The 14,108-nt window shown below is 36.9% G+C and overlaps 2 protein-coding genes across 3 annotated transcripts in view; both read left to right on the top strand.

Moving 5' to 3' along the window:
* Positions 1-14,108, top strand: part of LOC133845023 (ryncolin-1-like) — an 81,400-nt gene that overhangs the window by 27,367 nt on the left and 39,925 nt on the right. The window lies entirely within an intron of this gene.
* On the top strand, positions 9,781-12,996 carry LOC133842185 (myb-like protein Q). Its single transcript, XM_062275178.1, has 3 exons — positions 9,781-10,239; positions 11,353-12,021; positions 12,219-12,996. The coding sequence occupies exons 1-3, from the start codon at positions 10,077-10,079 to the stop codon at positions 12,794-12,796; spliced, it is 1,410 nt and encodes a 469-aa protein (XP_062131162.1). The 5' UTR covers positions 9,781-10,076; the 3' UTR covers positions 12,797-12,996.

Genomic DNA, 14,108 nt, shown 5'->3' with positions numbered 1-14,108 from the left:
ACAATTGTTGCGTTCTTGATAAATATACGATTGACTTTGTAAAGTAGTGAATTATTTTTGAAATGCCCCATTGAAAAAGGTCCGTTTTTTATTGTTTCTTATATAATATGTTGTACACAAATCGTTTCATCTTCCGCTGTGATAAGAATATTGGACTTCAGACTTAAACATTAATATATAGATGGAGAGTTTGCTCATCAGCAGAGGAGAAAATACTAATAACTTATGTATATACATATGTGCAAAGATCATTGCATCGAAGAGAGCCACAAATATTTTGGTGTTTAGCTTGATACAAGTCTGACGATTAGTGATGAGGTCATTGAAAACTCAGTTGCTACACAAAGAGAACGAATTAGGTTTTTTAAGCTAGAATAAAAATCTAAGTTAAAAAACTTTTCGATCTTGCAACAAAATTTGTAAACGTGAATTCCAGTTTAAAAATCGCTTTAAGCAATCTTTTGATCTTTAATCATTATTTTGTAATTGGAGGCCAGATTATTGTAGCATTTTGTATTGCATAAACCATAAAAGATTTAAAACTAATAAAGGATTTATCACATTTGAAGTATCTTTAAATTTTGAGGCAGAGGCTACGAACTTATTAAGTTCAAAAATGTCTTGAAATAAATCTAGAATATTTAAATTGCAACATTTGACATGCTTGAAGTCTGATAAACACGTCTCCATATAATAAAAATCTCTATAACTGTTAACTAGTATTTTATGATAGTCCTTAATCGAATTAAAAGCGAGCAACATATAATTATATTTAAGCTGCTAAAAGGTAAATTATTTCCTATATCCATTGATATACAATTTTATTTAATTTGTTTGTTGGCTTCAATTCGATGTTTAAATGCTGAACTGATCTCAACTCGGTTTCCCTCTGTTTTATTTCCCTCACAACTCAACTTCGCATCTTTCGTTGTTGGCTTCGTTTTAATGTTGGCTAAAACAAGAAAAGGCAACAACAACAACGAATAATATGACTTTAGCATCGCATAAATAAATCTGTCAAGTGTTGCGCATAAATATCTTGGCAACATGTTGTTCAGTTTTCAGTTCGCTTCGCCTCGGGATTTTGTTGTTTTAGTTGTTGTGCTGTTGCTGTTGCTGTTGCTTTAATTAAATGCTGCAATCAAGTGCGTAGCGCGATATTTCCAATGAAAAATTACAATGCAACAGCAACCGAAAAAAATGTGGCAACTGGCAGAGGGGGAGAAAAGGGGGAACGCGGATTGCTCACCATTTGGCCGCGGGCTTCGCCTCATGTTTGTGCATTGAGAAAATTTTGTGTCCGCTGCACATTTGTTGACTTTGCCACTTGCCACTTGCCACATTGTGCCCCACCACTGCCCCCTTCGCACAGACCCTCGTCAAACTGCCGTTTTGCCGTTGCGACCGCAAGTCGCAAGTGGCCAAGCAATCGCCCCCTTCGCCCCTTTTTCACCCTCTTGCCACGTTGCAACAAAGCGATTGTCCCTCAATAGTTGCTGCTGTTCTTGCTGCTGCTGTTGTTGATGTTGCTGATGTTGCTGCTGCCCTAACGAACGGCCCCAGTGAATTAAATTCATAATTAATGCGTTGCATGCACGCACACACATACACACTAACACATACTGACACACACACACACACACACACACACACATACAGAGAACGGACACGTAGCAGCTACCGTTGCCTCTTTGTTGCCTGACACGTTTATTAAAACTGATTTTTTATGATTTTTTTTTTCATTTTAATTTTTTTTACTTTTAACATGCATGCGAAAGGCCTCTGAGACAGAGCACATCAGCTATGGCAAACAAATTGTCGCTCTCTCTTGCTTTTAAATACATACGTACCTTCATTTATTCACAGAGAAAAATCAATCTAGATTGAAGAATCCTGATTTAAGAACTTTTTGATCTTAAAAGAACAGTCTGCTAAAAAGATTTTTAGCTTGAAACAATCTTAAATCAAAATTAAAGACATCCCATTTTAATATTAATAAATTGACTCAGAAAAGTTTTATTCTAAATTCAAATTAAGATTGCAAATCTTGATTTAGAAACTTATCCATCTTTAAAATTAAATAATTTTGTTTTTGTTTCTTGAAATGTTGGAATTCTCTTCCTTTAAAATTTTAAGTGTTATAATTGTAACTATATAATACATATACAACAAAAAATATATATAAAAAAACAACAAAGCAATTATTTTGTACTTTTTTTAATCAATCTAAATTTCAAATTGTTTGATCTTAATTTAAGAGTTTGCCTTCTTGGTTCAATTTTGAGATTTTTCCATTCTCGAAAAAAAATTATAATCTTAAATTTCAAGATTGTGCATTATAAATGTTTTGGAGAGTTTCGATATTGATTCAAGTATCTTGGTTCTTGGTTCAACTCTGACATTAAACAATCTTGATTTAAGATTTTATTCTTGATTGTGACACTTTTCTTTCTGTGTTCTTAAGACTTAATCACGTATTTCTGCAAATTAAACGCAATAAAAGTCTTGAGTATTTTTCAAAGTATTTAACAATTCAGAAATGTTAAATTGCTCAATTTTCTTGAAAGATAGCGTATAGAGAATTCGTTGCATTCGATCCAGCTTCATATTCTGTGCTTCACTTTTAGCATATTTCATACCAATTTCCTTTTGCTGTTCATTCCTCGTGCACATTTTTTGTGCTGCATTTTGATTTGGTGCCAAAAGCAATTTGAATTTATTTCGCATTTGTTACGCTCTTTCGTTTTTATTTCAGGCAATTTTGACCTTACAATAAACAAAAACAAAAAATAATAATAAAGAAAGACAGAAAATTGCAATACGGAATAAATTTCTGTGATAAAAGAACTAAAGTTGATTTGGCTTTGTTTATTCAATTTGCCAATCGAGAAATTTGCTTAATTAAACATTAAAGATTAACAAATGATTATAAATTACACAACAATATAATATACGAGTTTGTAATTAAGCACATATTTTGATAAACTGAATGTAAAAGGCATAAATTAAATAGCATACTTAAATTTTGCTATGCATTTAATTATATGTATGTGGCATTTATATATATATTTTTGATTTTGTTGTTCTTGTTATTTTTTCGAAATATGCATAAACTTTAATGCAATTAATTGCGGGTATCTCGCATCGCGGGAAAGGTGTACAATTATTTATTTGCATAGAGAAAAATCCAAACGGAAAAATGGCACGTAAAAATGCATTTAATTATAATTATTGCGTTCCCACTTAGCCCGCCCATTCCCTCAGGGTTGCCACCGCACCTCACTTTAGCGCACAGTGCTTTTTATTGCTCTTTGCAATACCCTGTAATTGACAGAGAGCGAGGTAAGTATGATAACAAAAGCAATAAAAGCACAGATAAAGAAGTAATAATAACAACGACTACAAGATGTAAGTAAAAAAGGCTATAAAACAATCATTTAGATAAGCATGTAGTAAATAGTTAAATTTAGAAAAATAAAAAAAAATAATGATGAAAAACAAATAAGTATCAATAATGAAAATATAAAAACATATAAAAAAGACAAAAAAGATTTTAAATAAAAAAGTATGAAAAAGCAGATAAAACACTATTCGAAATAAGAACATCTTTTCTTCTTGTATCGAAAGTTGGACCATCTTCGCCTTAGCTTCATATTACGTGGTATCTAGTAGTCGTACTCCGCACCCTTAACGAGTATTTGCGGCGAAGCAGCGCGGAAAATTATAGCAAATATAAATAATAAAACAAAGTGCACAACGGACAAATGATAAAGTGTATTAAAATGCACGCAAATGCAGCGAGTCAGGCGGGTGGAGAGAGCTGCAACTGCAATTGCCACGCCCCCTCCCTCCCCATTATCCAGTAGCCCAATTAAATTGCATGGCACGCAACAGGACGCATGAGTCGATTAATTTTCTTGCTCTTTCCTCTCAGTGTTTTTGTCTCCAATCGTGAAAATGAAGAAAATTTCCATGTGCGTGGCAGCCTCTTTTGATTGTCAACTAATTATCTCTTTCACTCTGCAAAATAAATTTCACTTTAAAACGATCTCGATAAGGTAATTATAGCGTTTGTTGAACACCTCCTAAGTATCAAAATTCATTTGATATATTCTAAGATATTTGTTTATTTACTTTACTTTACATTTTACATATTTTCTTTTTGATAATTATTTTGGGTTGGGTTTAAGTAATAAAAATTTGAAGTTTATATAAGTATATATTTGTATTTTTCCATTCTTAAAGAAAATTGTAATACTATTAAGGAAAATCAACAATTACTTTATATGTTGTGTGTCGCAAACAAAGATATATCGATTGAATTCAAAAATAAAATAAGTATATATTATTTATATGTGTTTTTACTAAATCTCTGCGACAGCCCCTTGATTTTGTTTAATCTGCGTGCATGATTTATCTTAGTTTTGTTGTTTTTCTTTTTTTTGTGTGTTTGCTTAAGACAAAGACCAGAAAGGTTTTTGCAAAAGTGTCAGAAGCATTTAATTGATCGTCAAACGAAGCTCATAAAAATGAAGTTCAGTCTCCATTCGCCGTAAGAAAATGGGAACATTGCCAATCCGAAACCAAATAAAAAAACAGACAAAACCAAAACAAAATATAATAAATAAAGAGCAGAGATGCTTTTTGGGACTCGTTGTCGTTGTCGTTGTTGTTCTGCCCAAGCTCTGTTCACCCGCTGTGTGAATTCCTGCTGGCATGCAACAGTAGCCAAAGGCAGTGACGACTCTCCCTTCTCCCTTCCCCCTTCCCCCTTCCCCCTGATGACCCCTGCCTCATTGGACTGTGCAGCTCCTTGGCAGCGATCTTGGCCATGAGCATCTGCATCTTAGTGCGGCATCTCAGCGCATGTCATGTCTCGTATCTTTTGTGCTAATCGTAAATAACTGTCGAAATTTTTTGCTACTGTATGTGATTTGAGGATGAAAAGGAGTTTTTGCCAAGTGGCCAACGGATTCAACTTCACTCCCTGTCTCTCTCTCTCTCTCTCTCTCTCTCTCTCTCCCTCATTGTCTGTGTCCCAGTCTCTGGTGTTATCTTTCCACTGGGGACTGGCTCGCCAGTTAAGAAGGCCTCTTTTTGTGTACACCTTAAAAGAAGCAAGCAAGAAAGCTGCAGCTCAATTGTGCTCGACTGTGAGATACCCGCTAGTGCGGTATTAATTTTAAAATATACCATATGAATGCATCTCAAAAATACTAAATGTACATCAACGGCTATATTTGGTATATTAACTACACTCCAATATACCATACAATTTTTATCCGATCGCAAGTAAAATTTCAGGATTTATTTATTTTTGTCAAAATTCGTGGTCATAGCGTCAAAATAGAGCTAACAGAGACGTGGGCGTGGCTTTATCGAAATTATCTCTCTATTACTTATACTATATTCTCTAAGATCTAGATGTTACATATAAATATGTACATTTCATTGAGTCACAAAGCTATACCAAAAGCGGGTATAAAAACTGACTTAAGATAATGCCATCTGTGTTCGATTGCAAAATATACTAAATTAATATACAACAAAAATAAAAAAATATAAGAAAGGCTATATTTGGTATATTTATATAGAACTGCATTCCAAATATACCATAGAGTACAAAGTATACCGTATTTCCCCATACAAAAGTATTTCTGAATTAACTTTTTATATTTTTGCCGGATCAAACAATAAATAAATTTGTAACCATATCTGATTTTCAAGACATAGAAATATTTCATATATTTTTAAATAGCTGAAATTACTACACTTTAAGTTTGGGATATGTGTTAATCATTTAGATTGGTAAATTTCCTTGTCAACTAAATTCGTTTTAATAAAAAACAAAATTTTATTTAAATCGATCAGTAATATCGGATTTCCAGCTATTCCATTGCTGTTTAATGAATATGGAAACCTTAATTGCAAATTAAAATTTAAAATTATTCACAAATTTAATTTATTATTTATTTATTCGATTTTAAGACTGTCGCCTCGTCTTAGTTCACCAAATTGTTATAACCCTTTTAGCATTTGCTGTCGGGTGTCCAAAGCTGACTTCAACAAGCGGCAGATACTTAACTTCTTTTCTTTTCTTACTTTTTTTTTGCACTCAGGCACACTTATTGCCACGCAGCTCAAGAAAGCACACACACCTATGCATAAATATGTATGTAAAGAAACCGGAGTTGAAGCTGCGTCTTTGCGGCTGAAGTTTCATGAAGTTGGGGCCAGGCTGAGGCCGAGTGTCGAGTGAAAAACATGTTTGGTTATAATTCTTCTTTTATTTTTGTTGCAGCCTTTTTTTCTTGCTGCATACCCTATACCCATTAAAAGCTGCTAAGTTGCCTCGCTGCTACACTGATTTTGCGTCTTCCATCTATTTTTTGCATTCAATAACGAAATAATATAGTTGATTTCTAATCAGAAACAATTGAAAAGTAAAAATTTGATTGTCAGTAAAATTTGCAGTTTCTGTTGTTTTAGTTTATCATATATATTTTATATATATTAAAACTCGTTCAAATTGTACATTATATTTGTTAATAATTGATGGGTATATGCCAGTCGAGCATGCTCGCCCTGGTGTATTCTTGGTTTTTATTATTCTTGTGTCTGCTTGACGTTGTTGTCGTGCGTTTTTTAGGCTTTGCTTTCTTTACGTTTTGGACATGTATCTGAAAGATACTTTTTTCGTATCTGACGTGTGAGTGTGCGAGTGTGTGTGAGTGTGAGTGCGAGCATCGGAGCTTGATGACGCTGACAAAGGTCTGTCCGCCCCAGCTACATGCATGGGGCTCAACCCAGACCCCAGCAGCGACCCCAAACCGCGTCCATACGCGATTTTAATGAAGCACTTAAAAAGCATAAATGAAAATAAAAACCCAACAAAGGCAACACAAACACACACACAGTCCCTTTAAGCTCCTCCTGTAGTCGTAGCCCACGCAATGCGAGTTTGAAGCCCATCTTCACAACGACAATTGATGTGGAGCCTGACTGACTGACTGTCTCAATATCTTTCTTCAGCGCAATTATTACACTTAGCTTTGACTCCTTTTTACTGTCCAAGTTTGCCTAAGCAATAGTAGTCGAAGTTCGAGCTTCGAAATTAATTCTAATCTAGCAAATTACGTTCGCTTTCGGGGATGCTGAGGACCATTTATGTAGTCATAAAAATTAAAGACACCGTTTCCACATATCCCACAGCTGACCCCAGAACCATCCGGGAAAAAAAGAGAAAATAAAAATAATAAAATACGACAAACATTAAAAACATTAACAACAGCATTAGAAATACGAAATGATGGGGCCACTCAATGGGTATCAGTTGTTGGGCCAGTCGCATGCTATTGAATAATTGATGAAACCACTCTGCGTACTTACGATACGTCTGATAAGAATTCCATGATCTCTCATTGTGACCCTTGGGGAACAACAATCTAAAGCCGATTCATGGCTAAATAATGCCCCCATCCAACATGTTCCCAAAATCGTCCATTAGATCTCTGTTATAGCTTATAAGCACGCATTTCCCTCTGCCATTGGTCATAAAACCAATCGCAACTTTGACCCACACATCACGAATCTTTTATAGTTATGACTTTGTTCCGATTTATGTTCTGAATAGAACCAAAGTTCAAGTATCTTTGTGCTACTAATTTAACAGTCAAATTATGTTGAACCAAGATCTGAGGAATCTTCTATAAAAAAAAGTTTTAAGTTATCTAAATTACAGTAATAAAGTAGAGTACTTTTTGTAAAATATATTTTAGGCGGTATATAATATAAAAATGAAATACTTTGATTTGTGCAACCCTCAGTCAATTTTTTGGTAAACATAAAAAGGATTAATATTTAAACATTATTATTATTTGTTATTTATAATACTAGTTGTAAGTTGAATTTAAATGTAAAATTCAAGAATATCTGATTTATTTGGTATGGTTATGAAACGTATATTAAATTGTTGTCATTAAAAAAATTATACCTAAAATACTAAAGAAATATCACTTGTGATATTGTATTTCTTTGATTTGTGACTGAGCTACAATACTTAAAACAATTATACAACCTAGACTTAAAACGAATTTTATTTCATTTTGATATACAAAGATCTTACTACTACTACGCATATGAAATTTTTCATATTAGGCTTCATTTGTGGACACCCTACTGCATTGTGAGTCACCCTATTGCATTGGCTAAACTGTTGGATGATTTCTCGCCTACTTTTGCTGCTGTTATTCGTTGTTGTTGTCGTCGTTGGCAGTGGGTGCACTCGGCACCAATACCAGCACAACGCTGTGCGTGCCATGTGTGTGTGTGTGTGCAATTGTAGTTGTAAGTGTAAGTGTATAGTAGTGGCTGCGAAATGGGTTCATTGCACGTAGTCCCCAAAACGACCAACTGGCCGAGCAACCGAATACCCTCTTCGCACCTTCCCTCTCCTTCTCGGCTACCTTTACCCATTTCGTCAGTCGCTAGGCAGTGGTGCTCTTGTTGTTGTTGCTCTTGTTGTTGTTATAGACTTAGCTGCGTCTGTGGCTACGGCCTGTTCGCTGCCTCTATCTCTATCTCTGCCTCTGTCGTAGTCGCTGTCGGTGTTGTCGTCGTCGCATCGGTCATCGTGCATTTGGCGCTGCATTTTGCTCAGCACTCATCGCTGTTTGCTGCTGCTCTTTTGTTTCGCATTCGCTTTCGCGGAGAGCGGCAGCCAGCACAAGTTGCTGCTGCTCTCCGCTTCTAATGCGGCCCGACTCGCCTGCTCCAAGCCGATGTTGCTGCCACGTTGCCACCTTCAACATTTCGACGAGGCTGTGGCAAACATGTACACACACACTCACACACACACACACACATACATACAGCAACACAGGTACATATATGTACATACATATATATGTACAGAAAGTCATTTATACACTGAGAGAATACGTCAGACCATTTGATGTTAAAGCAAAATAATTTATTATACATATATGTGTTTAATGATGTTACCTTAACAATTTAAACTAATAATATCTAGTTATAACTTTTCCAAATCTCGTGGAAAATATTCATTATTTGTGTCGACTGCATTTCTCGCAGTGCTCAAACACATGCAAGTGGGCTCCAACGTAGACATTGACGTTGACGTCGGCGTCATCGTTGCCGTTGTCGTTGTTGTTGTTTATCGTTGCCTTTCTTTTGCGGGCTGCCATCATTTGCTTTGCCTTTGCTTCAATGTCTCGTTTTATTTTTTTCTTGGCTTTTTTCTTCATTCTGCTTTTGGTTCATTTTGCTGCTTTTATTCTTGTTTTTTTTTTGTAGGTGTGTTTGTATGTATTTTGTGTAGCTTTTTTTGCAGCTCGCTCGGTTTCTGTTTCTTCCATAAGGTTCGCTGCTGCTCTGCTGCGTCGCTGGTGCGGCCTCTGTTTGCCGTTGTTTTGTCTCTTTAGTTTCGTTGCCTTTGTCTGTTTTGTTGGTTGTCGCCTCATCTTTGTGTGTGTGTGAGTGTGCGTGTGTTTGTGCGGGGAACACACAACAGCGGTCTCCACCGACATCGCCCCCGCCAATCCCCCATCATCACCTTACACACATACACACACACACAGACTGTAAAGCTGAGGCGTCGCTGCTGCCGAACTGTTGCTGCTTTTTTTTGCGCATTCTGTCTGTTCTCTCTTCTCGCTTGCATTTTGTGTATCTCATCTCGTGTGCGCTTTCGCCGCTTTTGCGCTGCTTTTGCCTCTGCTGCTATACATTGCTTTCCAATCTCTCGGCATCGCTGCGCCCCAACAACAACAGCAGCAGCAACAACGACAACAACAACAACCAACAATCGTCGTCGTCGTCGTTGCCCCGACGTCGTCATCGTTTTCTCTATTTTCCTCAATCGCTTTGCCTTTTCATTTTCAATTCGCATATTTTGCAAACTCTACTTTCAGTTATTCGCCGATAATTGATGTCAAAGGACGCAGTTGTGCTCCGCTGCCGCTGCCGCCGTCGTCGTCGTCGCCGTCGCTATCATCGCCTCCAGTTCCACATCGCATCCACATCCACATCCACATTCGAATCCACATCCTGTCGCCATGCCCAAGGAGGATCCCTTCGTGAATCGTGCTCAGCTGTTGAAGGCCATCAAAAAGTATCCAGAGATTTGGGACTCCAACAACAAGCTGCACTTGTGCCGCAGCGTTACTTCGCCCATGTGGAACGAGATCGCCGAACAGTTTGGCGGCCATGTGCCTACAGGTGAGTGCGACAGAGATCGCAATAGCAGCCACAGCAGCAGCTGAGTGCAAGTTCGGCCTGTGGTCAATTTGTTATTGTTTTGCTTTTGCGCTCTCTCTTTCGCGTTCTGTCTTGCTCTCTATCTCTTACTCTCTGTCCAACATGTACATTTGGCTTTATGCTTTGCTTACGTGCGTGAGACTAAAAAATAAATGCATCACACGCATCGTGTCGTGTCACATTTTGTGCAATGTTCTATTGGACTTTGGCTCATGGGGTTAAGTGTATGCAGTAAATGTGCAGCAGCAATGAGGAAGATCTTTAGCGCTACAGTAAAGAGTCGATTGCTGCACACCAAACTTTTTGCAAATACATATTTGCAATGTGTAATTAATTTATTTAGTTAATTCAAATTATTGATTTTTTTTTTAAGTTTAAGCAAATATTTTTTTAGTAAACTGCCGATACGTACAATTAGATATCAATTCAAAATATTTTTGAGGTTTCTTATATTCTTATAAAAGGATCTGCATATACTATATTAACTTGTAAATATGATTTAAATGAAGAATATTACCGAATTTCAAATTAATTTCGTAATTCCCTAAAGAATTTGATGGCAATATTATTTAAAATATTTTGGTTTGAATTGTTTTGTTAATTCTTATTATAAAAATTCTACTGTATTTTATATGCCAGTTTTATAGGCGAAGAGAAGCTCCACAAAAAAAAGGAAACATTAAAACAATATTTTATTTATTATATTTGGGGACTTTTAAAGATTGGAGAAAGTCTTCTGTTTCGTTTTTCTTTTATCTAGTTAATTCTTTTAATAGTTTTTTGTAGTTTATAATTCTTTTAAATAGTTTTCCGTAAAATTAAAAATTGTTGTGTCTCTGCAAGTTTTGAGAGTTTTTGATATTTTTCTACAAATGTCCAGAAATATTTTGACCTTTAACGGTCTTCAAATTTATTTTGTTTGAAGTCTTCTGCTGAAAATGTTGATTTCATAGCTTATATTTGATTTTATAGAGACAATTTTCTACTGACCATATAAAATCCTTTTAGCAGCTTTAAGAAACTTTCTTTGTAATGACGAACTTTTTTCCCTCGTATTCTTTTCCTCTCGAGCAGTCAAATTGCAGTCGATTTGGAGCCAAATGAAGTATCATTATCACAACTTGGTGCATCGCCAGATCCTGCACAAGGAGCGCTTCAATACCAAATGGGAGCACTTTGAGCCAATGTCATTTATGTACAACATAACTGTTGCCAAAATTGTGGGCGCCCAGTCGGGAGCTGTGAACGCTGAAGCGAACGCATCGCCTGCCAACGCCGAGACAACGTTGCATGCAGAAGGATCAACGCCATCAACGTTGCCACTGCCGCTGGCTTTGCCACCGCCATTGCCCAGTGCCACACATGGACGGGGTCGTCCAAGCGGCAGCTTCAGCTGGTTGCAGACGCAACCTTCAACGCCTCCGGTCAGCGCAGAGTTGCCACATCTGATCCAGCAACCGCCTGCTCATGCCATGACGTACACGGCTTTCACCGGGCTGGTGCCACCGGCTGCTGTCACCGTGGAGGCAACAACCACGCCCACGCCCACAGCAACTGCGACGCCCTCGCGCAAATTGGGGCGCCCCAGTTCGTTGCACAATAGCATGCGGGGTCGCATCATCGATGCGATCAAGGCGCGCCCCTCGCTCTGGGCGGGTCGCCAGCGTAGCGAGAAAGGTCAGGGACAAAGTCGCACCTCTGCCGTGTGGAAGGAGGCGGCTCACGAAATGGGATTGACGCCCAGTAAGTATTGAAGATACTTTTCAGATGATATATGAGATATTTGCACCAACTATTTGTGTATATTTAAAAGCTGAAAATCATTTTAAATATAAAATTTCGTGAATTTTTTCGGAATATTCTCATCTGCAACTTTATGATCAGCATTTAAAGTTTGCTTCGATTCGTCGTGCACTTAACAGATAATTCATTTATTGCAGCTCTCATGCAGACGCGCTGGTCGATCATAAAGCAGCGTTACGTCGATGAGCTGCAGAAGGAGCGTCATGCGCAGTACGGACAGCAGGGATTCCGCTCCAACTGGGAGCACTTTGAGCGCATGTCCTTTATGCGAGACATGCTGCTGCGCAAGGTGGACGAGCGGGAGCAGACTCGCGAACATATCCAGGAGATGGTTAGCGAACAGCAACAACAACATCCGCAAACACAAACCCAAACCCATCCGCATCCTCAATCCCAATCCCAATCCCAACCTCATCCGCAATCGCATCATCAACTGGCGCAACAGTCGCAGCATTTGCAGATTTATCGACCGCCAGGTTTAGCGGAGCATGCTCAAGACATGCCAATTGGACTAGTGCAGCATCAGTTGCCACATCATGGGGCACTGCATCTGCATCCGCATCATAATCATCACCATCATCATCATCTTCATCATCCGCTGGTTGCGGGCGTTGGCGGCGGCAGGCGTCGGGTTAAGCACGAATCGGATCTGGAATGGGATCCCTTCGAGATGATATTGCATGTGCAGGGAAATGGAGAAACGGCGGCCAACTAAAGTAAGACTGAGAGCGCAATGGGAATGCAAGAGAGAGACAGAGAGAGAGAGAGAGAGAGAGACGGAGACAGTTCGAGAGCGGCAATTTCTATTATATATTATAAATATATCGCCAGATGTAAAATTAAGTCTATTACAATCCAATTTGTATATCTAGTTTACCACTTTTCTATCCAATAAACATCACTTCCAACACACAATCCGCTTCTTCAAATTGGACATTGAAAAACAAATCAATCTTAATCTTAAACAAGTAAGTAATCTACGCTCGGGTATGCACGACTCTAAGATACCAGCTCCCTTTTTTAAATTGAAATTATTAATTTGCCACTTGCCCAAATCGTTGTCGCAACCGAATGTTGTGAATTTTATGCTTTCATCGTTTACCCACACTCAAAAAGAGAGCAACTTGATGGGATAATAAAATTGAGTAAAGACTTATTCAATGTAGCAAATTCAACTCTTTATTTTTCTTTATTAACATGTCTTGACAGTCTTTTAATTGCAATTCGATTGTTTTCTGCTGTTCTCTGATATTTTCTGATGTCCGATGTAATTAATTTCAGATTGACATTACTTAATAACTTCATCTTTCTCTATTAACATAGTTCGCTTCTCCTCTAATTGCAACTCCATTTTTTGATTGATTTTTTTTCAATTTCGATTTGATTTCTTTCAATTAAACTAGAATGAAGAGTTTCTAAGTTGGGTGAATTTATCTGCTAATCCCTTTTCTATATTGACAATAACATTTTGTTTTGAATTCTAATTTCTCAACTATATTTTGACAATATTGCAAATCGTTTCCCCTTTAAGTACTTTGCTGTTATATTCATCTAATAAAACTGCATAATACTTTCCCAAACGATCAGAATTTAATTCATTAAACTTCAATGCACTCAAGGAAGAAGCATATGGAACGGAATAATGCACTTAAATCTACAATTAAATCGGAACATTTAATCTGTGTTAATAAAAAAACAATCCACCATTCGATTGCTTTTATATTAACACTTTAATAATAAGAGATAGACACTCTCATCGGGTCAACAGAAGAGAATATTGTCTGATCTTCTCAATTTAATGAAAATTTTATTAAATTGATTAGATGCTGCTACATCAACGAGTTTATTAATTTAATCTGTTTATTGAATGTTTAGTTAAGAATCGAATATGTGTATATCATATAATACTTTAATTTCGATTATACTTTAATTACTATAATACTTTAATTTTAAATAATTACTTTAATTAAATATTCGATTCAATAAACATATATGCACGATAATCATAAGTTTACTTACTTTTAAAT

This window comes from Drosophila sulfurigaster, chromosome 3 (assembly GCF_023558435.1).
Source record: "Drosophila sulfurigaster albostrigata strain 15112-1811.04 chromosome 3, ASM2355843v2, whole genome shotgun sequence".
Classification (NCBI taxonomy): domain Eukaryota; kingdom Metazoa; phylum Arthropoda; class Insecta; order Diptera; family Drosophilidae; genus Drosophila; species Drosophila sulfurigaster.
Note: the sequence above shows the minus strand (reverse complement) of the source record. Positions and strands in the feature narration are given on the sequence as shown.